The sequence below is a fragment of the Chlorocebus sabaeus genome, chromosome 10 (genome assembly GCF_047675955.1).
Source record: "Chlorocebus sabaeus isolate Y175 chromosome 10, mChlSab1.0.hap1, whole genome shotgun sequence".
Lineage (NCBI taxonomy): Eukaryota > Metazoa > Chordata > Mammalia > Primates > Cercopithecidae > Chlorocebus > Chlorocebus sabaeus.
In genome coordinates, this window is record NC_132913.1 from 88,060,270 (window position 1) to 88,085,502 (window position 25,233).

General features: G+C 46.2%; 1 protein-coding gene across 1 annotated transcript in view; it reads left to right on the forward strand.

Moving 5' to 3' along the window:
• LOC103217619 (aldehyde oxidase 2) overlaps positions 1-25,233 on the forward strand; it is a 79,257-nt gene continuing 54,024 nt past the window's right edge. Inside the window, exons 1-13 of the mRNA XM_038001780.2 lie at positions 1-54; positions 2,860-2,944; positions 3,822-3,918; positions 5,166-5,274; positions 6,713-6,839; positions 8,198-8,259; positions 10,859-10,948; positions 13,254-13,334; positions 15,476-15,620; positions 17,613-17,705; positions 21,312-21,463; positions 23,396-23,489; positions 24,970-25,079. Coding sequence (XP_037857708.2) covers positions 1-54; positions 2,860-2,944; positions 3,822-3,918; positions 5,166-5,274; positions 6,713-6,839; positions 8,198-8,259; positions 10,859-10,948; positions 13,254-13,334; positions 15,476-15,620; positions 17,613-17,705; positions 21,312-21,463; positions 23,396-23,489; positions 24,970-25,079 — 1,299 coding nt within the window. The remainder of the gene's footprint in view (positions 55-2,859; positions 2,945-3,821; positions 3,919-5,165; positions 5,275-6,712; positions 6,840-8,197; positions 8,260-10,858; positions 10,949-13,253; positions 13,335-15,475; positions 15,621-17,612; positions 17,706-21,311; positions 21,464-23,395; positions 23,490-24,969; positions 25,080-25,233) is intronic.

The window sequence follows — 25,233 nt, forward strand, 5'->3', positions numbered from 1 at the left end:
ATGCCTTGCACGTCACGATCAGACGAGCTGGTTTTCTTCGTGAACGGGAGGAAGGTAAGTGATGGGTGCTCCTACCATGGTGTGCAGAGGCAGCAGGAAACCACGAGCTGGAGGGCAGCTCTTGTGGCCCATTTGGGCTGAGCCCCTGCAGTCAGGGGCAAGAAGCCAGGGACTAGAAAGCCATCCTAATGTGACCTGTTTCCCACTCAGCCAGAGCTCAGCTCCTGGAAATGTGGGGAGGACTCAGTAAAGCCTTGGTGTCGGATGAATCTGGCTTCGCCACTTACTATATAACGTTGTGCACGCCACTTCCCCTCCCTGAGTCTTGGCGTCCTCATCTTTGAAATCCACTTCTAGGACTATCGTAAAGATGAAAAGAAAGCTGTCCCTTTCCTTGTTTAGGAACCCCCCTTGGAAAGCGCCTGGTGCCAGGCCTGATTCATGGACACACTTTATCTGGTGACACGTCTTGATCCTCAGAATTAGGAGGACAAGAAATGGGACCTTTTTTTTGTTTGTTTATCAGCTTAATTTTTCTGTTGAGTCCTCATCGTACAGAATTGGCTAAAATGTCCTCACAGTTGATTGGAGTCCTCTGCTTTCCCTGGGTTGTAGCTAAGCTCCATTTTGGTGCCTGTATAACAAGGGCAGGGACTCTCCATTGCCAGTTGTCCCAGCATCCTCCCTCCAGTCCTCACCATCCACCCACGCAGGCCCCTAGTTAACCCTAGTGCCCTCTGCAGGTCCTTCCCTTCCTGAGTCCCTGTCTGTCTCTCAAATGAACCATTCTGCAGCCCCCAAGGCATAGGGATTTTCTGGGGTCTTGTCACTTCTCCCCCAAGGACCCTCAGCCCCAGGACTTGGTCATTGTCTACCCCCAACCCCAGAGCTTAGTTCAAGAAAGGAGCCTTAAAGTTCTTATTGATGTCCTTCTGACCCACACTGCTGTATGCAGACTCCGTAACCAGCAACCGCCATATGTTCTTCCAAAACCATCATTTGAGGGTCTGAGTCCCTACTTGCCTGACCCACTGGCCTAGGTTTTGGAGACTCAAAAGCCAGAGGAGGCTCCTTCCTCTACTTTCCACCCCACATCACCTCTGTGCCATGAGCCCAGAGTGAAGTAGCTGTAGTCAGAGCAGGGAATAAGTCAGGGGTTAGAAGAAATGCAAGGATGGTGTGGTAGGGGTGGGAGTCAGTCACGCAACAGAAATATCCGGCAGGGCGCAGTGGCTCACGCCTGTAATCCCAGCATTTTGGGAGGCTGAGGCGGACAGATCACCTGAGATCAGGAGTTCAAGACCAGTCTGGCCAACACGGTGAAACTCCGTCTCTACTAAAAATACAAAAATCAGCCAGGCGCAGTGGCAGGCACCTGTGATCCCAGCTACTCGGGAGGCTGAGACAGGAGAATGGCTTGAACCCAGGAGACGGAGGCTGCAGTGAGCCGAGATCACGCCATCGCACTCCAGCCTGAGAGACAAGAGCGAGACTTCATCTCAAAAAAAATAAACTAAAAAAATAACTCATCCAACCACACTCTCAATCCATGTGCTTAAAGGATTAGCAGTGGGGGTAGGGGCAGGCAGAGAATGGCCTCTTCTTCCATTGATTCGGATCCCCTGGAGATCCAGAAAGCAGCTGAATTTTAACATCCCAACTTGGATGCATCTTCCTTTTTTTTTTTTTTATTCTTTGAGATCTATAAAAGTTTATGTCTTCCTTCTGGGGAGAAAGGAAGACCCTAACATGGATAGTTCACTGTATCTTCCTTTCCTCCAATGCAACAGAATGACTAGATGTGTTCGCAGGACACCCCTAAAACCCCTTTTCTTTTTTTTTTTTTTTTTGAGACAGAATCTTGCTCTGTCTCCCAGGCAGTGGTGCAATCTCGGCTCACTGCAACCTCCACCTCCTGGGTTCAAGCGATTTTCATGCCTCAGTCTCCCAAGTAGCTGGGATTATAGATATGCACCACCATGCCCGGCCCCCTTTTTTTTTTTTTTTTTTTTTTAGTAAGACAAGATTTTGCCATGTTGGTTAGGCTGGTCTTGAACTCCTGGCCTCAAGTAATCCACCTGCCTCAGCCTCCCAAAGTGCTGGGATTACAGGCGTGAGCCACCACACCAGGCCAAACCTCCACTTTTCAAGGAGTTGGGGATGTTAGTATCCACCAGGGCCACCTGGGTCCTGAGCTGGGACATCAAGTCTCACCACTGGCCCCACTGCTATTGAGGGAGTGACAGGCTCCAGGGCCTCCCCAGGACAGCAGCAATTCTCCGTCTCCTCTTCCTTCCTGCCACTCTTCAGACTCCTGCTGCGGCAAATGCATTCCCAACCAGAGGGATCTCAGAGGGGCCAGAATCTCTGCCTACCCAGCTTGCCTCCCTACAGGACCCTTCATTGCGTACATGCACACACACATGCACACAAACACATAATGCGCACACACGTACACACAGGCACACACATGAATAAACGCACACACATGCACATACACACACACACATGCACGCAATCCAAGTCCCTCCCAGATTTGAAATATTTCAAGACCGAATTGGAAGATTCCACAAAAACAGATAGTGGAGCAAATATGAATAACACCCTCCCAGAGGCATCTTTACACAGCAGTGTTCCCGGCTCACTCATATATCACAGCATTGTTGCCACACTTGCCCTGTGAGTCTTCTGTCCTGTTAACATGTGTGAACGTCATGTGCCCTCAGAGCACCAAAAAAACAGGTGCAGACGAAATCAGGCCTATTATACCCTAATCCCTAAATCAAACAGGTTTTGAAGATGTTCCACGGGGTGACGGATACAAGTCCCATAATCATCTCTCTTCTGTTCCCAACATAGGTGATGGAGAGGAATGTGGACCCAGAAGGGACTCTGCTGACCTTCCTACGAAAGAACTGGACCCTTTTGTCAAAGTCCTGGCTGTGTCTGTGTTTGCCTTAACACTTAAGCCAGCTGAGAATTATGAGGATGAATCAAATCTCTCCATTCAAATAGTCAGCCCCCTTGGCTCTTCCTCTCTATTTGCTTTTGGCCGTGGTTTTAAGGCTATTAGGTTAATCGGGCTGTTTTGGAGAGGATGAAGTTTCCCCGGAGTTTCCTGTATCGATAGTACAGTGAAATAGAAGCTAAGCTCTTTATTTCAGCACTAACAATTCCCTTACAGGCTTTCCGGAGCCCCACCAGGCTTGTTATGTAATAGAGGCTTGTGTTGCATTTGCCCTGCCCTTTTTCGAAACCAAATTCTCCAGATTCAGTGAGAACCTGTATCACAGGGAAAGATTTCCTTTCCCTACATGTGTTTTCTTACCCTAGCTTTTCCCTGCCATTTCGTATTCTGGAATACAGATCCTCTTAATAGCAAACATATTTTAATTGGCAAATTAAAATATGGATCTCTCAGTTCTCTGAGAACAAAAAATAAACAAATGACAGAAATTACTAATTGATGAAATCGGCTTCTGGACAAGTTTTGTTTAAAAGCCCAAGGTTTTTAATTGGTTGTTGATGTTTAGAAACTGGAAAATTTCATATTTTTTAAAATCAAGATTTTTCAGCTTCTCTTGGAAAATGCGGAGATAGCCATCCCTGCATGGCAACATGCTTCTCCCTCTTTGTGAGGAAACAGGCAGGCAGAGGTTAATGAGCCAAGTGTCAAACTAAGACCTGAAGGAGGTGAACGGCTTCTCAGACCTGCACTCACCCCGCCAAAAGACCTTCCTCTGAAGTGACCCCCTAGGGAGCAGCTATACTGAAAGCAAATGTTCTCCTTGGCATCTTTTCCTTGACTGCGCCCCTTCCAGTACGCCTCACAGGAACCAAGCACGCCTGCGGAAGAGGAGGTTGCGGCGCCTGCACCGTGATGGTGTCCAAGCATGACCCCGTGTCCAGGAAGATAAGGTATCCCAGCCCAGAAGCCAGGACAGCACTTTGTTTCTTGCTCATGTTCTTAGCTTACAACTTTAAGAAAGGTTCTTAGATTCTTGCTGTGTACGGATCTTAGACTGCTCTGAATAATCCAATAAAAGTAGTGAGCCGTCTACTCAAATAACACATAAACTAACTACATTTTACACACCATTTCAGGGAGATCCCCCAAGGCCCATCTATGCACCCCAGGTTAAGAAACCCCAATGTAGGTCAGCCATTGATTTTACAGATGAAGAAACTGAGACTCAAAGAGATGAAGTGACTTGTTCAAAGTCATACAACTAGTAATCTATAGAACAAGGACTGGAACTCCACACTTTCTGGCTCTGAAGCTAATGCTTTTTCTTTCCCTTTTTTTTGAGGTGGAGTCTCACTCTGTCGTCCAGGCTGAAGTGCAGTGTTGCTATCTTGGCCCACTCTAACCCCTGCCTCCCAGGGTCAAGTGATCCTCCCACCTCAGCCTCCCAGTAGCTGGGACCACAGGTGCCCGCCACCACGTCCAGCTAATTTTTTGGTATTTTTTGGTAGACATAGGATTTCACCATATTGCCCAGGCTGGTCTCGAACTCCTGATCTCAAGCAATCTGCCTGCTCAGCTTCCCAAAGCATTGGGATTATAGGCATGAGCCACCACCAGCAGCAGCTAATGCCCTTTCTACAGTTGGGCTGGACCAGCCCTACAAAGCAAGGACCTGGGCCAAGATTTCATCTCTTAAGGACCAGATTCTAGAAGTTGGGGTTCTCCCAAGTCCATTGGCCCAACAAATCAAGAGATGGCTTCAGAACACAGGTTATCCTACACCGTTGAATGACCTTATCCAGAGAATTTTAAATTAGGAAACAAAAAATTCCCAAATGTGTCCATATGGATAAAACCTTTTGCTTGTTATGAAGTCAATGCCCCAGTGAATACTATTGAAGTCCAGCCACACTTCTAGTGACACAAGTTCATTCCCTTACTCCCGGGTGGGTCTGTTCTGGGCCTGGAAAGTATTTCTGAAGTTCAGAATGCCCAGATTCACCTTAAGGATCCCTATTCGTACAGACAGCAGAGTCAGCAGAGAGGACTGTAAATTCTTCCTCTCCAGTTCCCCATCCCCTCAGCTCCATGGTGGGCTTTGGAGGTTTTCCACTGTTCTTCCTGGTGCCAGGCTTCCCCATGAGGGAGGCAGGACTGTGTTACTCCCCTTGACTCTCCTTGTGTTTCTTATACAAAGACACTTCTCTGTCACTGCATGCCTGATGCCCATCTGCTCTCTGTATGGAGCTGCTGTCACCACCGTGGAAGGTGTGGGAAGCATCAAAACCAGGCTTCACCCTGTACAGGTAAGAACACATCCTAATTTTCTCACTTCTTAACTTTATCTTTTTGCCAAATGCTGTGTTGGCTGTACTGTCTGAGGCTTCTAGGTTGTGATCAGATAAGCAGAAGCTTTGGATGCCTATTGACCAGGGTAATAACATTTGTTAAGTGATTTAAAAGAAAACTGAAAACTCCATCCACATTTGATTAATCATCTTTTTTTTTTTCACTTTTTCTGCTTGAATGAGAAGCGGAATTATTGAAGTATTGATTAATGGTCTGGAATAGGTACTATACAAAGAATATTACACATAGAATAAAATGTCTCTGAGGCTAACAGAATAAAATTTAGGATTATTCCCTGTGGTGCAGAGACCTTAGGAGTAAAATCAGAATTGGGGTAAGAGGAATCCAAAACTTCACCAGAATATGGCAACAATTGTTTCTCTGAATCTTAACCTGAAGCTGGAACAAAGAGGTTGGATTTAAGAGCAATGTGACATGTGTTGACAGAGAGTACAACAATTCCTCTGACATTGTTACAGAAGCTTGGGAGTCACAGGACCAGATTAACCAACACTGAGTCTTTCTAGACAGGGGGAGCCCAGAGGGCCTCTGGGTTTAACTACATGATCTCCTTGGAGAATGAACTCCAAAGAGATGGGCAAAGACAAATGATCCAGCAGAATGTACCAGAGTCTAGTAGGAGGGCAGAGAGGATGCTCACAGCAAGGCTGATAAACCCAAATCCTAGGATTATGTCACATTCTGCAATCTAGAGCAGGGCTTCCAGATTTAGATACAAACTTTAATGCACCTAAGACTCACCCAGGAGCTTGTTAAAGATGCAAATTCTGAGTAAAGAGATTTGAAGCAGGAGCCTCAGGTTCCTCATTTCCTGTAAGAGCCCAGGTGGAGTCAATACTGCTAGTCCACGGACGACACTTTAAATGGCAGTGACCCAGGACATGGACCAAAATCTCAGACCTTTGAAAGGAGAGCTCCCTTTGTGCCAACACAGAAGAATTTAAGGAAGAAAGCAAAGTGAGTTCAACAGTCTCCAAGTCAATCAGAAAGAGGTAGCCTCATAGAAATAAGTTGTGCAAGATGCAGAGGTAGTCAAGAAAACTATTTTTGAAACTCCCACACACTCAGTTTATACTTATTGATTTCCAGAGGATTCTTTGCGCTCTGATAGTGGAGGATGCGTGCTACTAATTCCCAATTAGAAGGATTTGAGCCCTTGACCTTGGAAAGTGATTATCATAGGACATTGCTTCTGAGCCACTTCCTCCAGGAGCAGCCCAGGGAAAGGAACACGGGCAGAGTCTGATCAAAGGGAAGGGTACCTTTGCCCAGGGAGTGGGTTCTACCATTGCCAGGGAACTGCAGGCTGTGCAGCATGGAAAGAGTTGCTGGCAGCGAGAAGGCACGGCTGAAACCATTCACGTGTCTTTCCAGGAGCGGATCGCCAAGAGCCACGGCACCCAGTGTGGATTCTGCACCCCTGGGATGGTGATGTCCATGTACACACTGCTCAGGAACCACCCGCAGCCCTCGGAGGAGCAGCTCATGGAAGCCTTGGGGGGTAAGTCTAAACAGAGAAAACCCACCCCACCCCCACCGCCCCAACCAGGGGCCAAGAGGGAAGTGTGTTTCTGGATAGATCCAGAAACTGCTCCACACTACCCCCAGTGTCATCCTAACCCCTCTCAGGCCTCTGCTTCAGTTGGTTCTAAAGTAGCTACAGCACCCAGGTGCAGAGAATGCCAAGCTTCTCCCTGCTTATCAGAGCGTGTGCTTGGAACGGCCTGCACAGAACTAGCACAGTGTGCACACTCCACACCACCCACTTAACACCCCATTTTCTATCCAGTGACTTATTTGGCTTCCTTTGTTAAGGGCCTGTATTAGTTTCTCAGGGCTGCCCTAACTCAGTACCACAAACTGCTGGGCTTAAAATAGCAGAAATGGGCCGGGCGCAGTGACTCACGCCAGTAATTCCAGCACTTTGGGAGGCCGAGGAGGGCAGATCACCTGAGATCAGGAGTTCAAGACCAGCCTGGCCAACATGGTGAAACCCCGTCAGTCTGGCCAACACAGGGAAACAAAAATACGCCGGGCATGGTGATACTTGCGTGTAATCCCAGTTACTCAGGAAGCTGAGGCAGGAGGATCGCTCGAACCTGGAAACCTAGAACCTCTCTTTCACTCCCACTCCCTAGGCCTTCATCTTTGGAAACCTGAGGCTCTCAAATGTTATTACATGAAACAGCAATAGAAAGGAAAGTTCATGCAGTAGAATTACCTGCAGACGTCTGGAATGCAGATTCCTGGGCCCACCCCTAAATGGTTGATTCAGGAGAATTGGAGCAGGGTTAGGAATCTGCATTTTTTTAAATGCCCCCAGGAAATTCTGATGTAATTATCTAAAAGCAACCGAGGAGCATCACTGACAAACCATCCAAGTCATGATGGTATATCAGGGCCTTAGAAACTGCCTAGGTTTTCTGTTTGAGGATCCCCGCTATCTTACCTAGTATCTGAAATACAGTTGTCAATAGCTCTACATCGAATTAATAAATGAATAGATGAAGCAAGTGAGCTCGCCAACTAGGCTATCATCTTTAAGACAAAGAATAAAACTGGAACTGAGGTAGTGGGCAGGATAATATTCCAAGTAGAGGAATAAAACATTAAACCACTTGGCAGATGTTAAAATACCCTTTTTAAAAATGTTGGGAACCGTGCTCAGTGCTGCATGCCTGTAGCCCAAGCTACTCAGAAGGCTGAGGTGGGAGGAGACCAGGAGTTTGAATACAGCCTGGACAACATTGTGAGACCCCTTAAAAAAAAAAAAAAAAAAAGCTAGATCTATTTAACTTTCAAAAGAAGCCAGTAAATACAAAGCCTACTAACAACCATGCTTCTTCTCTGATTGATTAGGTAATCTATGCCGCTGCACTGGGTATCGGCCAATACTTGAGAGTGGAAGGACTTTCTGCATGGTGAGTAGGTGACTGTGGGGACGCCTTATGCAGCAAGAATGACAATGACAGCTGATCAAGGCCAGAGACAGAGGAATTAAAAATGTTTAGACCATCTCAACAGACCGTCAGGGAGACTTAGTGAGTTAGCTCCAACCAACTCAAAAAGTTTTCGCTTTTTGTTGAGGACTGGGGGAACGTTGCGACACCTTTGATGTTGTCCAGTCAAAACCACAGAGGGAAGCCAGGTCATCCAACCAGCTGTCCAGACATTTTCTGTAACTAGTTCAGCAAAGCATCTGGACAGGCAAGTCAGAGGGCATCGGCAAACCCAAGGGGACAAAGGATGCAAGGGGGTGGAGTTTGCTTTGGTGAGGCAAGGTCAGTCCCAGAATCCAACCAGTTGACAAGTTGTGAGCAGACAAGAAGCTGAATATGTAGAGTGGAACCCAAAATTCACTCCAAGTACAAGAGCACAGGGAGTTTCCTCTACAAAATGGGGATTCTTCACTGGGATCTCGAGAAAATCACATAAGTCTTGCTTGGCACTTAGTAAGAGTTCCACAAATAGTTACTGCTATCATTGAGGACGTCACTGACATGTGAATAGCGTTTGACAGAGAGACCAGACAGGCACATCTGGCGGTTCTGTGCTGAGGGCAGGATGAATGTGGGAAGTACAGCCCTTAGGCCCAAAAAAGGAGGACCCCATACTTTACAGGGCCCCTCTCTGGTCCTCCTCCAGCAATTTTCGGGAGTTCATGGCACCAAGATGACTTGCCCACCTGAAACCTCACCCCTGTTCTAGATCATTCTCCATGGATGGCCTTGACCCCACTGTTAGACCACACATAAGCCTCTTATCTGAGTCTGTCTAGTCAGCCTGGCAACAGCAGTGTCTGCACGCCCAGGTCAGAGGGTGGCCAAGGAGCAGCTGTCTATAGAGGAAGTGGACTGAGCTTGACTGTTCATGCTGCAGTCTCAGGCCCCTCACAGCACGGAACAGAGCCAGGGTAGAGGAGAAGGCCTGCAGGCACCAGGCTGGGGGCCTTTGTTTGCACTCTTTGCTGAGGCTCCACAAATCGTAGAGGTGGGCCCAGAAGTAGACCAGGAGGTGTGTCCCATGTCCTAGAACCAGGCAGGTCACCTGTGCATGCATTTCCCAGATGTCTACTGCTACGTGAGGGAGCCAAAGGTAACACGCTGAGAAGTCAATGAAATAGCTTGCAAGCCCAGCAAATGGCTGGTACAGAGTGAAAAAGCACTTGTGAAATACAAATGAAAAAAGTTAAAGGAAGCATCTTTGCCTGTGGATACAGATGTAATTATCCACTTTCCAAGCACACGGACTCTGGGGATAAAGGCAAAAATGTGGTCAGCCACCCCACCTGGTAGCCAGCATGTCTCACAGGACTTTAGTGGGTAAAGCAACCCAGTCTCAGAGCGAATACACAAGGCTAATATCAAATGGGCCAAGAGATGACTGGCTTTTTCCATTATTGGTTCACGGTGCACCGTGGAAGCTCTCAGAGCTTTGAGTAAGAGAGGTGCTGCTTGCTTGGCCCAGCTGTTTTTGCTTCTTGGATAAAATTGAAGAGATGGCAGCTCAAGACTTTTAAGTAGAGACAAAGACCTGAAGTGTCTGGAAGAAAGTATCATACTAGGAACTTAGGAGAACTTACTCAAGGAAGAAGATACAAGAGGTTAGTTTGGAAGAAATGGGAAGCAAAAGAGCGGGCAAATGGAAACCTGCTTTAAAACTAATTGTCAACTCATCCCCAGACAGCACCATCCACATCCCAAATGTCTGGGAGATCTGGTTTCTAAAATGGTTTTCTTTTTTCCTCTTATAAATTATGATTGCCCTACAAAGCATCTATCAATTAATTTTCCACTAGGAATTAACCTAAAAATTCATATATGTATACAAAGCTGTATGTGTAATGAACAAAAATGTTCATATTACTATGTACTATACAAATGCACTAATACAATCCCAAATGTGAAAACATTATCAGTGGAATAGGGTAATGACAGTTTATTTCTTTTACATTTCTCTATATTCTATATTATTTTATATTATATATTTTGTATATTACCTATCAAATTATGTATCTTATATACTTTATATGTATTATTCTTTTTTTTTTTTTTTTTGAGGTGGAGTCTCGCTCTGTCGCCCAGGCTGGAGTGCAGTGGTGGATCTCAGCTCACTGCAAGCTCCGTCCCCCAGGTTCACACCATTCTTCTGCCTCAGCCTCCCCAGTAGCTGGGACTACAGGCGCCCGCCACCACGCCTGGCTAATTTCTTGTATTTTTAGTAGAGACGGGGTTTCACCGTGTTAGCCAGGATGGTCTCCATCTCCTGACCTCGTGACCTGCCCGCCTCGGCCTCCCAAAGTGCTGGGATTACAGGCGTGAGCCACCGTACCCGGCCCTTTATATGTATTATTCTTAAAAATAAGCAAAAAAGAAAGACCTTGTGTTTATCGGTGTTCCAACAGAAACCACCCACAGTGGTTTAAAAAGTCTGAAGTCTCATTTAAATTGCCAATCTTTCAGGATACATTCCCATTTACCTACTCGAAAGTTTTTAATCTAAGGCATTTCACCTTCTTAGGAGTCAAATAGCTGTCAACAGAAAGGAACAGGAAAAAGCTGCTTGGATTGGGGAGAAAATGACTCTTCCCCACTTGGCAAGAAAAATGAGGTGAGTCCTTTTGTTTGTTTTGTCCGCTCACTGTGAGTCTTGCTTAATGCCGACCCAGTGTTAAAACTGTGCTTGCTTGTTCTAATGGTCATTCTCTGCTTACAACTGTCCGAAGCGCATGTGCAAATAAAGCTCTTTTTCTCTGGGAGTTGCGGAAAGTGATGATCAAAGCCCACACTCCGATTTTCCCCTTCGTAGTCAGAAAGGCTGGGACAACAGGAAGACAAAAACACTCAGATCAGAAACAAAGCACTTGCCCCGACTCTGGATGGGCCACATTCTCAGGTGGAAGTGAATTCTGTACTTGCCCCTGCAGAGCTGTCTTCTGTCATGTCTCCTGCTTTGTAGACAGAGGGCGCTGCAGCCCCAGAAGGCTGAGGAGCCGTCCACAGTCACACACAAGTCAGTGGCCCCCCAGCCAAGAAGTCCAGCCTTAAAGATTCCAGTCTCTGGCTTTGCTGTCTGAGAGATGCTCGTTTCCAGGAAAAAACGGCACTGCCAAATTCTTAAAGATATTACTTAGAGAACTTGAAATACAGGATAAAATACAGAATCAGCTCCCAGTAAGCAAGGAAATCTGAGAGCATAGAGCTGACCATAGACAAACCCGTGTGTTTCTATCCTTCACACATATCTTTTTCCCATTCTTGGCTCCCACTGTCACCTTCATTGGGTCTGAAGAAAGTGTGCTGTGACACAGCGGAGTGCTGCCCAAGGGAGGGGGCTTCACCCCTCAGAGCCGCTTCACGGAGGATCAGTGCTTTGCTGGGGTCAATACATCCTAAAGTCAATTCTCAGTTTTGTGGTCTCGGGAATTTTATTTGGGCAATGACTGGGCTCTAGGGACTACCTGACACCTGACTCACTTTAATCAAACTCAAAAGACCATGACATTTAAACTGGAATGAACCCCATATTCATTTACGAAGAGAAACACAATTATAAAGTAGATCTTGCCATCACTGAGTCACAGATCCTTTCCCTGTAGGAAAACACACTAGGAAGCCAAATTACAATGAGAAGGCTGCTTGGTGAGCATGGACACAAAGCAATTGCATAGCCTTAATGGGCAGCGTCAGAGAAGACCCTTCTCTTCCACCAGACTGGACCTGCGTGAGGCCAGGTGTCTGCCCGAGCGGCTCCCCCTTCTCTTTAAGCGATGTTAAGATCTTCCACTTGGGTAGCCGTTAAGTCTTGGCCTGGGATCTGTTTAAGAAAACTTTTCATTTCTCAACGTTCATTTATTATTTTTTTATATTTTAATTCCCCGGCACAAACTTATTTCTAGGTGTTAGATATATACCACATTATTGCCCTCAGGCACTGTCTATACTTCTAATGCCAACTAATGCAAAAACAGATCATTCAGATGTGGCCCTGAAATGCCTAACCTATGGCCCTACTAAGAACCTTATCAAGGAACAATTACAAGTGTTTTTATTTTTTTCTGGAGCCTGGGAAAACCTCAGAGAGATAGAAAAAGAGGGGAAGTGTTGGACAAATGTCAGGTCATTTTACCTATTATCACAATTACCCTTCAAAATATGGGTTATTTTCATTTAATCCTTAGAAAGGTTAAGGATCTTTCCATTGGAAAGGTTAGAGTGCTGACCTCCAAGTGAGTGAACCCTGATCTGTCTACCTTTCATGCCTGCATATTCTCTTCTCCAGCACACCCACATCCACCTCTGTGCTCCGCAGTTCTCTCTCTGTTTTCCTTACCTCTTCAAGAATGTTCTTCTGGCAAGAAGTGTTTTCCAAAGCTAAAACAGATCTGATCCAGACAGGATTACAGTTTGGGTAACTTTTCACTGTGCTTTGGTTTCCTACAGGGTAAAATGGAGATAATTTACTTTCTTTTTACAATTATTGTGAAGATTAAATAAATTACATGTAAAAGCATTTGGAATGCAAGCACTTAATAAATGTTAACTATTGTTATTAAAGTCAAACTCTGTGTGTGTGTGTGTGCGCTTATGCATGGACATGTGGGGCACAATGGAGAGGATTTCCCTAATTTATTTAACCTCTCATAGTTTTTCATAGACTGTCTTGGTGTTTTCCAGAATACTCTTTGTAGTATTTCATAGAATACTCTTTTCTTTAGTGTTTCATTAGTGGCAAATCAGTATTTCTCTTAAAATAAGATTTCTATTTTAAATTATTTGATTTGAACTATTTCCCTGTCCAGGGAGACTAGGAGAGTTATCACTACGTTCATGTTGCCTAATTCCTATAAAGAATTACAAGGCTATTTCCAATGGAGCTGGGCTGACAGAGCCATCTGTTTCTTCCTTTTATAAAGATTTGCACGAAGTTATTTGCAAAAGAGGAGTTTCAATCCTTGGACCCAACCCAGGAGCTCATATTTCCCCCAGAACTCTTGGTAAGACAAGCTGGATATTTTATGTACTCATTTAAATATCATTGGTTATAAACTCAGTTTTATAAAACCTCCATTTTCCTTCCCATGAAATTGTCAAATTGTGAAAATGTTCGATAAGATGAAGATGCCTGCTTCCCTCCCCGCCACTCCCTGCCTGACCCCTGGCACATTCCCTGAAGCCTCCGCTGCGGCTGTTTTGTAAATGATTTCTTCATTACTCTCATCATGGAATGTGTCACTAGTGGCTGTCCAGGAGACACAGCACTGCTAAGCTTCTCCTTGGTCTTCTGGCCCATTCCAGCATACTGACCCCAAGGAACACTTCCAGGAGAGACCCCTACCTTTCAGCCTTCCTCCCATCAGCATGTTTCTTTGCAGAAATGCAGCAGTCCTATTCTATCAAACACCGATTTCTGAAGGGGTTCTAATGTGTTTGTTTATTCATTCAACCAGTACTTATCCATCCAGCAACATGCCAGACACTGTTCTAGGTACTGAATATAGAACAGGGAACAAAACTAACAAAACACCTGCCCTCAAGGAGCTTGTAATCTGGTGAGAGAGGCAGACAATAAGCAAAATAGTAGATAAAAGATATAGTGTGGCCGGGTACAGTGGCTCATACCTGTAATCCCAGCATTTTGGGAGGCCAAGGCAGGCAGATGGTTTAAGCCCAAGAGTTAGAGACCAGCCAGACATGGCGAAACCCAGTCTCTACAAAAAATTAGCCAGCTGTGGTGGCACTCACCTGTCGTCCCAGCTACTTGGGAGGCTGAGGTGGGAAGATTGCTTGCGCCTGGGAGGTCAAGGCTGCTGCAGTGAGCCGAGATTGTGCCACTGATCTCCATCCTGGGCAACAGAGTGAGGCCCTGTCCTCCCAAAAAATAATAAATAATTTTTGAAAGGATATAGTCTGTTAGAGATTGAGAAGTATTAAGGAGAAAAAAAAATAAAGCAGAGAAAGATAGGATGCATGGAGTTGCAATTTTAGATATCCTGCCCAAAGAAAACTCTGAGAAGATAACATCTGAAGAAAGTCTGGAAGGAAGTGAGGGGGCCAGCCCTCCCAGCTGAAGAGGGAGACGAGCAATCCAGGCGGTTGGAACAGCAAATGCAAAGGCCCCAAGGGCAGGAGAACACCAGGCCTGATCAGAGGCAGAGCGTGGTCCAGCCTGGCTGGGGCAGAGTGAGCGAGGGGAAGGCCAGGGAGCTGTCAGGGGCAGACCGTGCTGGACTTCATGCTGCTCGGCTTTTACTCTGTGTGGGGTGAGAAACTAACAGACTGGATAGAGGAGGGGCGTGCTCCAGTTGAAGTGGTAACAGGATCATTCTGGCTGCTGTTTTGAGGATGGCCTGCAGAGGGGAAGGGAAGGAGCATGAACCTTGTCAGGGGACTAACACCATCCTGAGAGATGGTGGTGGCTGCGCCAGTCTGCTCCGGTGGAAGGAGTGAGAAGCGAGTAGATTCAGGATGTGTTTTGGAAGAAAAGCCAGTAAGATTTGCTGGTGGATAAGCTGCGAGGGTGGAAGGGAGAGACGCTTGTCAAGGCTGACGCCAGGGTTTTGGACAGCTGGGAGCGTGGAATGGCCATTTACAGAGATGGGGAAGACCGCTGGAGGAACAGGGGTTTTTTCCTTCTGGGGGTTTCTCTTTGGGGGCTTGGAAGGGGATTGGATATGAGGAGCTCAGTTTTTGACATATTAATTTTTTATCTTTATAACTCTAAGCCAGTCCAAGAGACATATTAAATTTGAGATGTCTATTACACATCTAAGAGGTAACGTCAAGTACTCATTCAGATATGAACTTGGATTTCAGAGGAAAAAGCCAGGCTGAAGATATTAATTTAGGAGCACTAGTGTAATTACGATTTTTAAAGCCATAAGACTACATTATGCTAAATTAATCCACACTGAATGCTCAATAACAAGTGCCAGCTTATATTGTTACTTGTCCCCAAAAAGCCGTCCAATTATGAAAATTCAGGCATTAGCCAATGGGTATAGTGAGTATATTTTTGGGCAAATGCACCCCAGAACCCCTGACATCTCTGTAGAGGAACACATCTCCACCTGAGGCCTTGGATAAGCCAGGAGGACAGGCGTGCACATGGGCACACATACTTGTCATTTGCCATTAGAGGATGGCAGAGAATCCAGAAAAACGAACACTGACCTTCTATGGAGAGAGAGTTACCTGGATCTCTCCTGGGACCCTCAAGGATCTCCTGGAGCTGAAAGTGAAACACCCCGAGGCCCCTCTCGTTCTGGGCAACACCTCGCTGGGTAAGTGATTACCCAGTTTTCGTTCCATCCTTAATGCTGGGCTGAACTTTCTGTCCCTTACTCTGTTCTCAGTCTACAGAAACTACTTTTTAGGGATGAAAACTTCATCCTTTATAATAAAGCCAGTGCTCTCCAAAGTTGGATGTGCATATACCCTGGACCCCAGAGGTGTGGGAGGAAAGTTTTAGAGGGTTTTTTGTGGGGGGTTTTTATTTGTTTGTTTTTTGTTTTTTTTTTTTTCTTTTGAGATGGAGTTTCGCTCTTGTCACCCAGGCTGGAGTGCAATAGCGCAACCTTGGCTCACTGCAACCTCCGCCTCCCGAGTTCAAGCAAATCTCCTGCCTCAGCCTCCCAAGTAGCTGGGACTACAGGTGCCTGCCACCACACCCAGCTAATTTTTGTGTTTTTAGTAGAGACGGGGTTTCACCATGTTGGCCAGGATGGTCTCGATCTCTTGACCTCATGATCTGCCCACTTTGGCCTCCCAAAGTGCTGGGATTACAAGTGTGAGCCACCGCACCAGCCTTTTTTGCATTTTTAGTAGAGACGGGGTTTCATCATGTTGGCCAGGCTGGTCGCAAACTTCTGACCTCAGGTGATCCACCAGCCTCAGCCTCCCAAAGTGCTGGGATTGCAAGCGTGAGCCACCACGCCTGGCCTAGAGGGTTTTTTATCATTTACTTTGTCTTATTCTTTTTTGTTTTTGTTAAATATTGAATGAATATAGTAGAATTTTATAAAATATTTATAGGGATATTAACAATACAGTGCACACTCAGTTACCACCCACATCTACTTTAAGAACACAAACTTTACCAAGAACTTTGAAGACCCCTGTGGGCCCTCTCAAGCCACATCCCCTTTCCTTCCCTTCCTCCTTGAAGGCACTCATTAGCCTGAATATTGTGTTGGTCATTCTCTTCCTTATTTTTATAGCTTTACCACATATATTTGAATCCTTAAACAATATGTTGTTTAGCTTTGCATATTTTTGAACTTCACATAAATGGACTGGAGGGAGAGTCCTGACCTCTGGTCGGAAGTCAGGTTACAAGGTCTCCCACTCCCAATAATAAGAAGAATCCCAGGGTATTATTCTTCTGCAATTTGCTTTTTGTTCAACATACTTGACCTGAGATGCATCCATATTGTTGCACGTAGCTGTGCTGTATTCCATCATATGAACATGGAACAATTTGACATCCATTATATTGCTGGAGAACAGCTTATTTTGGCATTACAAATATTCTATATGTCTCCTGGTAACTATGTGCAGGAGTGTTTTTAAAAGCATCTTGGCCAGGTGCGGTGGTTCACGCCTATAATCCCAGCACTTTGGGAGACCAAGACGGGTAGATCACCTGAGGTCAGGAGTTCGAGACCAGCCTGACCAACATGGAGAAACCTCGTCTCTACTAAAAATACAAAATTATCCGGGTGCAGTGGCTCATACCTGTAATCCCAGATACTTGGGAGGCTGAGGCAGGAGAATCGCTTGAGCCTGGGAGGCAGAGGTTGCAGTGAGCTGAGATCACACCATTACACTCCAGCCTGGGTGACAGAGCAAGACTCCGTCTCAGGAAAAAAAAAAAAAAAAAAAAAAAAGGCATCTTATCCTATTTCCTATTTTTATATGGACATAGTGAGTGCATAAACAGATACATACATGCATAAATTTACTTGGCAGGAGTATATAACCACTGCTTTCACATCTGTACACATTTCCTGTCAATCTCTAATGTATCTGAATCTCTTATAAGAAAATTTCAAGGCCTGGAGCAGTGGCTCATGCCTGTAATCCCAACACTTTGGGAGGCCGAGGTGGGCAGATCACCTGAGGTCAGGAGTTTGAGACCAGCCTGGCCAACATGGCAAAACCCCGTCTCCACTTAAAAAAAAAGAAAATGTTAATGCACACAAAAAAAAAGCATTTTCTCTTCCCTAATTGTCTCTAAAATAACTGTCCCTTTCCTAACTGTCTCTACGCTTCAGGACCTGCAATGAAATCTCAAGGACATTTTCATCCAGTTCTCCTCTCTCCTGCAAGGATCTCTGAGCTGAGTATGGTGACAAAAACAAGTGATGGTGAGTTCCTGGTGTTTTTAGTAGGATGTCAATGAGGCGATCCCTGTACTAAACTAACACTTGCCAAATAACTCAGAACCTCCTCATCTGTTTGTCTTCTCCTGCATATTTAAAAAATGAAGAATAACTGGAATGAATTTAAATACATCCCCACCATGAAACTTTACTGTCAAAATCTTTCTGGGGAATAGGAGTATCCAAATAATATCATTTAGGACCTTGCAGTTACCTGCCTATAAAATGCCATGATGCCCCAGACAATAAATTTGCAAAGAGACTTTGATGGGACGATAGCAAGAGAGGGCAGATGCTGTCCATCAGTTGGATGATGGACACTCCCAATTCAGCACTCTTTTGTTTTGTTTTGTTTCTTGTTTTTTGTTTTTGAGACAGAGTCTCACTCTGTTGCCCAGGCTGGGGTGCAGTGGCGCCATCTCGACTCACTGCAACCTCCACCTCCCGGGTTCACGCGACTCTTCTGTCTCAGCCTCCTGAGTAGCTGGGATGACAGGCGCCTGCCACCACGCCCAGCTAATTTTTGTATTTTTAGTAGACACGGGGTTTCACCATGTTGGCCAGGCTGATCTTGGACTCCTGATCTCAGGAGATCCTCCTACCTCAACCTCCCAAAGTGCTGGGATTACAGGCGTGAGCCACCATGCCTGGCCAACACTCTTTTTGCTACTGCCATTACACCCCTCAGGTCCACCAAACAGCCTGTCCAATTAGCTATGTGAGTTGACTGCTCAGTTTGGTCTCTGCAGCCAAAGCAGAGCTAAAACAAACAATGCACCTTCCTTTAGGGCTCTTAAAATTAAAACATGAGTACCCTCTAGTGGCTTGCAGGAAAGTTTCCATGATTCTCGAACTTTTCCTAAGTCCCAGATGAGTGAAGGACACTGGCCAGGGTGGGATGCACTGGAGTCAGATGTGTTCCCCACCAGCACACCCAGGAAATACATTGTTGCACAGCTGTAATTTTAACTTAAACATTTGTTTAAAGTTTGCATTCTCAACCATATCACTTACATGTTTGGCTCAGTATACATTTGATTTCTCAAAATCGTTAGTATCCAGAAAGTCATTGCATGTTTATCCCATAGACCCATGAACCCTGAAAAGCACGGAGTTCCACTGAAATGCCCTTTCTGAGAATCAAAGTTAAAGCTCTTTTCACTTGCATTGGAAGAAAGGTAGATTTTGTGACCAGAGATGGAATAAAATATGAATAGAACCACAGTAAGTAGAATGTTCTCAGTATAGCCTGGCAGAAGGTGTGTTGTGCCTAGCACGAGGTGAAGTGGTGATGTGTGCAATGGAAGTGGAATTATTTGGCTTCAAACTGTGTTTGAACTCTTATGAGAATTCAGGCAACAGAGCAGACAGGGACACTTCAGTCCCCACTGGGGTTGAGCTGCCCTTTTCCATCTATGTCAAATAAGAGGTGGTGATGCTGGTCGATGTGATGCTTCTGACCTTAATAATAATTATGTCTTTTTGTTTCTGGTTTCTCCCCTACTAATGAGGCTCTGGATCTTCTCCTGAGGGAGAAGGAATTGTATGACCAAGAAAAAAAAAGCTTGGTTTTCCTAGCACTCCTGCAAAGATAAGGCAGGCCAGGATGTTCCAGAAGTTAAAGAACAGGCTCCAGTGAAACCTGTGATAAGGAAGCAACAGACCATCACTGATGGGTATGGGATGAAATTAGATCCCCTGTTACAGAGTGCACTTTAGGAGACGCTAAAACAAGAACAGGGTGAGAACTCCAGGCTGAGACATTCCAGCGGGGAGGGATAGTTTAGATTTGTTTAGCATAAGGATAACAAGGAGCAGCTCATGGTTCCTTCATCAACTAAATTAGCTGAGATGACTGAGGCAGCGGGGTGTTGCATGAGTATGCTGGCAAGGTGGGGGAGGTGTCATGCCAAGTACATTCTTAATATTGATAAAATACAGCTATGTAGGAGGGTGAAATATTCTCAAAGATTAGTCAACAAGAGATAAATCACAGCCCAACCTGATAAAAACAGACTAACTGCAGTTAGAACCAGCCCAGCTAGTAATGTCAAATCACTCTACATTAGCGTTTCATTCTGCAAACCCCAGCGTGTGAAGGATTAATTTTTAAAGGCTGCCTAACTCATCTCCTGGGGGTTTGGGTGACTACTTCTCTTTTGAAGACTGATTTGAACCCTTTCATCCTTACTGAAGAAAAACCCTGAAGCTCATGCTAATATCCTGCCAATCCTCACAACTTATGGCTCCAAAGGTTTTTGAAATTTTGAATTATTTCCTTGCCAGTTAGCAAATAACATTACTTCAATCCTGCTAGATGTTCTCCCACTACTTCCCTGGACCCTTCCAGGGAAGTAATAAAGATGAGGGAGCCCCCAGCTTCCTCATGCCCAGTAATGCTCAACATAAATGGCTGGAGCAGCTCCTTGCATGGGCCAATTGACCAGTGCCCCTCACAAAACTGGTTGTTGAAGATTTTGAGTATCGGGTGCAAAACCTGAAATCAAAGCATTATAGATTTTAGACAATGACCTGAGGAATTGAATGACCTTTGCCTTATTTTAATGCCATCCGATTTATCTCCCTTAATCACAAAGCAACTTTACATAGCTTCACCACAATCAGTCAGGAGGAGATCATTGAAGATTCTAGTAAGGTTTGCCACCTGTGAGTTTTTGCTGTCATTCCTTCTCTCTAGCCTCTATTTCCTTGTGTCTATCAAAAGAAGAGTGTGGACCAGCCCAGGGGATCTCACTCTGGCTGTGTAAAAACACCTTGAAGCCTTTTAAAAAGCTGCAGGGATCCAGGCTGGGTGCAGAGGCTCACGCCTGTAATCTCAGCACTTTGGGAGGCCAAGGCAGGAAGATCACTTGAGGTAAGGAGTTCGAGACCAGCCTGGCCAACATGGTGAAACACCGTCTCTGTTAAAAATACAAAAACAGACCAGGCAAGGTGGCTCACACCTGTAATCCCAGCACTTTGGGAGCCAAGGCGGGGGGCTCACCCGAGGTCGGGAGTTCGAGACCAGCCTGACCAATATGGAGAAACCCTGTCTCTACTAAAAATACAAAATTAGCCGGACATGGTGGTACATGCCTGTAATCCCAGCTACTCAGGAGGCTGAGGCAGGAAAATCGCTTGAACCTGGGAGGTAGAGGTTGTGGTCAGCCAAGATCACGCCATTGCACTCCAGCCTGGGCAACAAGAGCAAAACTCTGTCTCAAAAAAAAAAAAAAAATACAAAATTAGCCGGGGCCGTGGCAGGTGCCTGTAATCCCAGCTACTTGGGAGGCTGAGGTATGAGAATCACTTGAACCTGGGAGGTGAAGGTTGCAGTGAGCCAAGATTGCACCACTGCACTCCAGCCTGGGCAATAGAGTGAGACTCTGTCTCAAACAAAAAAAAACAAAAGCAGAGATTCTAATTGAATTAATCTGGGAGTGGGGCATCTGTGCTGTTTTTGAGTTCCCAGCGATTCTCTGTGAGCCAATGTGGACACTCACAGCACTGGCCAAACACTGAGGTCCTGGTGCCATGATTATAATTCGGCTGCTCCTCTTATGTCACTAGTAAAAACGAGTTGCTTTCCAGGACTGACAATAGGCGCTGGCTGCAGCCTGGCCCAGATGCAGGACATCTTGGCTGAGAGGATAGCTGAGCTCCCAGAGGAGAAAACACAGACGTACCGAGCCCTCCTGAAGCACCTGAGGAGTCTGGCAGGCCAGCAGATCCGGAATATGGCAGTATGTTCCCCGGTTTCAATCACTGGGCACACCGCACCTATTTCTGAACCTCACTGAAATGTTGGGATATGCATTGGCAGAATCAGTATGCAAAAAGGTCTCAGCAGATTGAAGCAACAGGCGCAGTAAATGTTTAAAATTAATAAACATATTTAATAAATATATTTAAGAAAAAGCTATAGGCCGGGAGCAGTGGCTCACGCCTCTAATCCCAGCACTTTGGGAGACCAAGGCAGGTAGATCTCTTGAAGTCAGGAGTTTGAGACCAGCCTGGCCAACATGGTGAAACCTGTCTCTACTAAAAATACAAAAAATAGCTGGGCATGGTGGTGCATGAATGTAATTCCAGCTACTCAAGATGCTGAGGTGGGAAGATTGCTTGAACCCAGGAGGTAGAGGTTGCAGTGAGCGGAGATCATGGCACTGCACTCCAATCTGAGCAAAGAGCAAGACTTTATCTAAAAAAAAAAAAAAAAAAAAGAAGAACTATAAGTCAAGCTCAAAAGAGTGGCTAAGCATCCACTAATCACAGGTGAGAAAAGGATGTTATGGTTTTGCTAGTTTCATGATAAGCTTGTCCATGAATTTAGTTTCGTCTTAGGCTGCATTAACAAAAGTAGAGTATCTAAAACAAGGAGGGTAGCCTTCTCTACTCTGGACTGTTCAAACCACAGCTGGAGAAAGATGGTCAGATCTGGGAGGCATACTTGAAGATCTGGTTGATTTTGACCTCAAAAGAAAGGAAAAGAGACACAGTTAGGTTTTCGAAACACATATGCTCCTTCCCCTGCATACCCTCAATTGTATAGCAGAAATCTTTGGGATATGGAAAATCAGGGAGGGCATGATTCCTTTAAAACAGCTCTCAAGTGATTCCAAAATGTTCTCTCCCAAGTCAGGAACTCTGACGAGGTACACTGGTGAGGAGAAGGTGGCGGGAGAATGAGGGGTTGGAAACCACCCTAAAAAGAGGACTAGGAGTGGGAGAACAGGCAAAGGGAACATGAGAGCTGCCTTGGACTATGTCTAGACTCCTGAGGTCCGATGTGTTATTAATGTGAGCAGAGAGTAGAATAATAACCAACAGATGAGGGTCCAGGGAGCCAGATTTCAGCTCAGGAGAAACAAACAAAAAAAAAATGTAAAATGGAGCTGCTCATAAAGGAATGGGGATTTCCTGTCCTCACCTGTGTTCCAGCCCAGACCACTGCAACCGGGAGGTCACCATAGATTCCTTCTCTATGCTGGGAGGAGAATCTTGAATTCAATGGCCAGTCATTTCCCTCCCAAGTTCTGAAATGCTACAGGCTCCATCAGATCTGAGTGAGGGCTCCCAAAAAAGAGTGAAAGGGCAATTCTCTGTCCAACTGTGTGGATGCCTCAGAACACTGACACAGCCCATGTGAAGTCTGGCCATTTCAGAAGCCCACGAGAGATGAGGCTGTGCACCAAGGCAAGATGGCACCTCTGTGGCCAACACCGTGGCCATCTTCACTGTGGCCAGGGCTGAGTGGGGTGGCTCAGAATAGGCCACTGAGCCTCCCTGCTTGAATCTGAATCCCAGGCCTGCTCCTTCCTAGCTGGGCACATTGGTCAAGTTTCATAATTTCTCTGTGCTTCAGTGTCTTCATCTGTAAAATAGGGATAGCGACACCCACCTCACTGGGTTGTGTGTCAGGGGTTAGACAGCGCGTGGAACACACCGGTGTTAGGTAAGTGCTAGGCACCCTTGAGTCCTCTTCCCATCCAAAGAAGCCAGTGGGAGGGGCCCTCCCTGACAAGCTGAACCCACGCCCTCTGCAAAAGAGAGAAAGACTGAACTGACTGAGATTCCTCTTGACCCTTTCATGGCCACTAAGAAGACCATTGGCAGGTGCCTTCCGGGTAGAGAAGCTGAGAGATAGAATGACTGAGCTGTAACTCTCTCCTTAGTCCTTAGGGGGTCATGTGATAAGCCGGCATTGCTGTTCGGACCTGAATCCAGTTCTTGCTGTGAGCAACGCTACTCTCAATCTGATTTCAGCAGGTAAGCTGCCTCCGAACGCTCTGAACAGCACCCGGAGATCTTTTGTCTTTTTTATTTATTCTTTTATGGAATTGCTTTAAGTCAGAGCCCAAGTCTCTGGTTCTCAATTCACCATGGGGTGCCCAGCTCATGAGGGAAGGTGCACTGATCCAAAGGCAGCTGGTGTTTCCTTCTGACACCACACACGCACAACCTGGGACCACACACTCCGGTAGCTCACATGTTCACCCATGTATCTTGCTTGACCAGCAAACACCAGAGGTGACGTGCAGAGGCTAAGCTGAGGGTGAGGTTGCAGTGTGCACCCTTCCTATGGGCCAAGGGACTGCTCCCTGCTACCCCGTCGTCATCATGGGCTCCCTCAGCCCACACACAGTCCGAGGCCCCCACACAGTGCCCTCAACGTTGTCTCCCCGGCCCGCAGTTGCTGTGTAAGAAGCTACAAGGCTGGTGAGGACACACAGTGGACATCCACACAGGTCATGGTGGGCCCCTGGGAAGGGGTAGGCAGTGATGGATTTTAATTACTAGCTGAGAGGAATGTTCCCTTGGGGTGGCTGCCCACTAAACCTCCCTTTCATCTCCCCAAGCGCCCAGCACACTCACACTGCCCCCAACTGCCCCCACCAGATACTAATACCCAGTTGACTGGGTGCAACTACATGCCAGGCTGTGCTGGGGCGCTGGTCGTTCCCATTGGCTGAAGGTCTGCTTTCCCAGCTCAGCTAGAGTCATCTCCACCCGGAGCTCAGCCGCAGCTCCAGCGAAGGCGGTAGATCAGCTCACTGGCCCAGCAGCAGGGAGGGACCAGGCAGAGATCAACCGTGGGAGCCTCCTTCGGGGCACCCTGCCTCCTAACAAGCATACCTCCATTCCAACCAGCACAGTGCTCACTGTGCCAGGGATCAAACGCATGTCACAGTCCCCAGGCCATGGTTTGACCTCCTCACTGCACTCCTGTGGGCCAGAGGGCACAGCTGTGGTCGCCAAGAGGGGGTAACTGGGCTAGAAGGAGGTTTCAGAATTTTTCACTTCGTTTTTAAAGGTGTACGTGTCTGTCTCAAGAGCTGACAACAGAGGAAAAACAAAAGGCAAAGTCAGTGGCTTGAACTGAATTGAATAGTTAAAAGTGAAAACAAACTGTGTGTTGGCTTCAAGTTGTTGGCTTAACAAGGGTTCGTAAGTGACCATAAGCTCTGAACAGGTTCTGTGTAGTTAACCACAGGCCCAGTGAGCCTTTCAGGCAGAAGAGACCCCAGTTCACGTAGCACATATGCTGATGAGAGAATAGTAATGTCACGACAGTGCCACTGCCTGGGACCCCATGATGGGACCCTGTGACTTTGCCATGGACTCAGACCTCAGCCTTGCTCTCTGTAGAGGAAGCCGGCCTTTCCTTCTCCACTGCTGACATTTAAAAGAATAGAAAAATCTTGCTCTCCTTGTTGTGACTGTGCAGAAATATCATTCTCTTCCACAGAAGGTACGCGGCAGATTCCTCTAAATGAACATTTTCTTGCTGGGTTGGCAAGTGCAGACCTTAAGCCGGAGGAAATTTTGGAATCTGTGCATATCCCGCACTCTCAAAAGGTCAGAATTCCGCTGGTTGCTTTTGAGGGTGGTTTTTCCTTTTTCATAACTGAGTCCAGTCATCTTTAGAAATCTAAAAACAGATGGAAAGAAAATAACTCTGCCCTGCAAACCTGTTTCCTGTCCAACTGCGGATTGGGCCAGCACCAAGGCC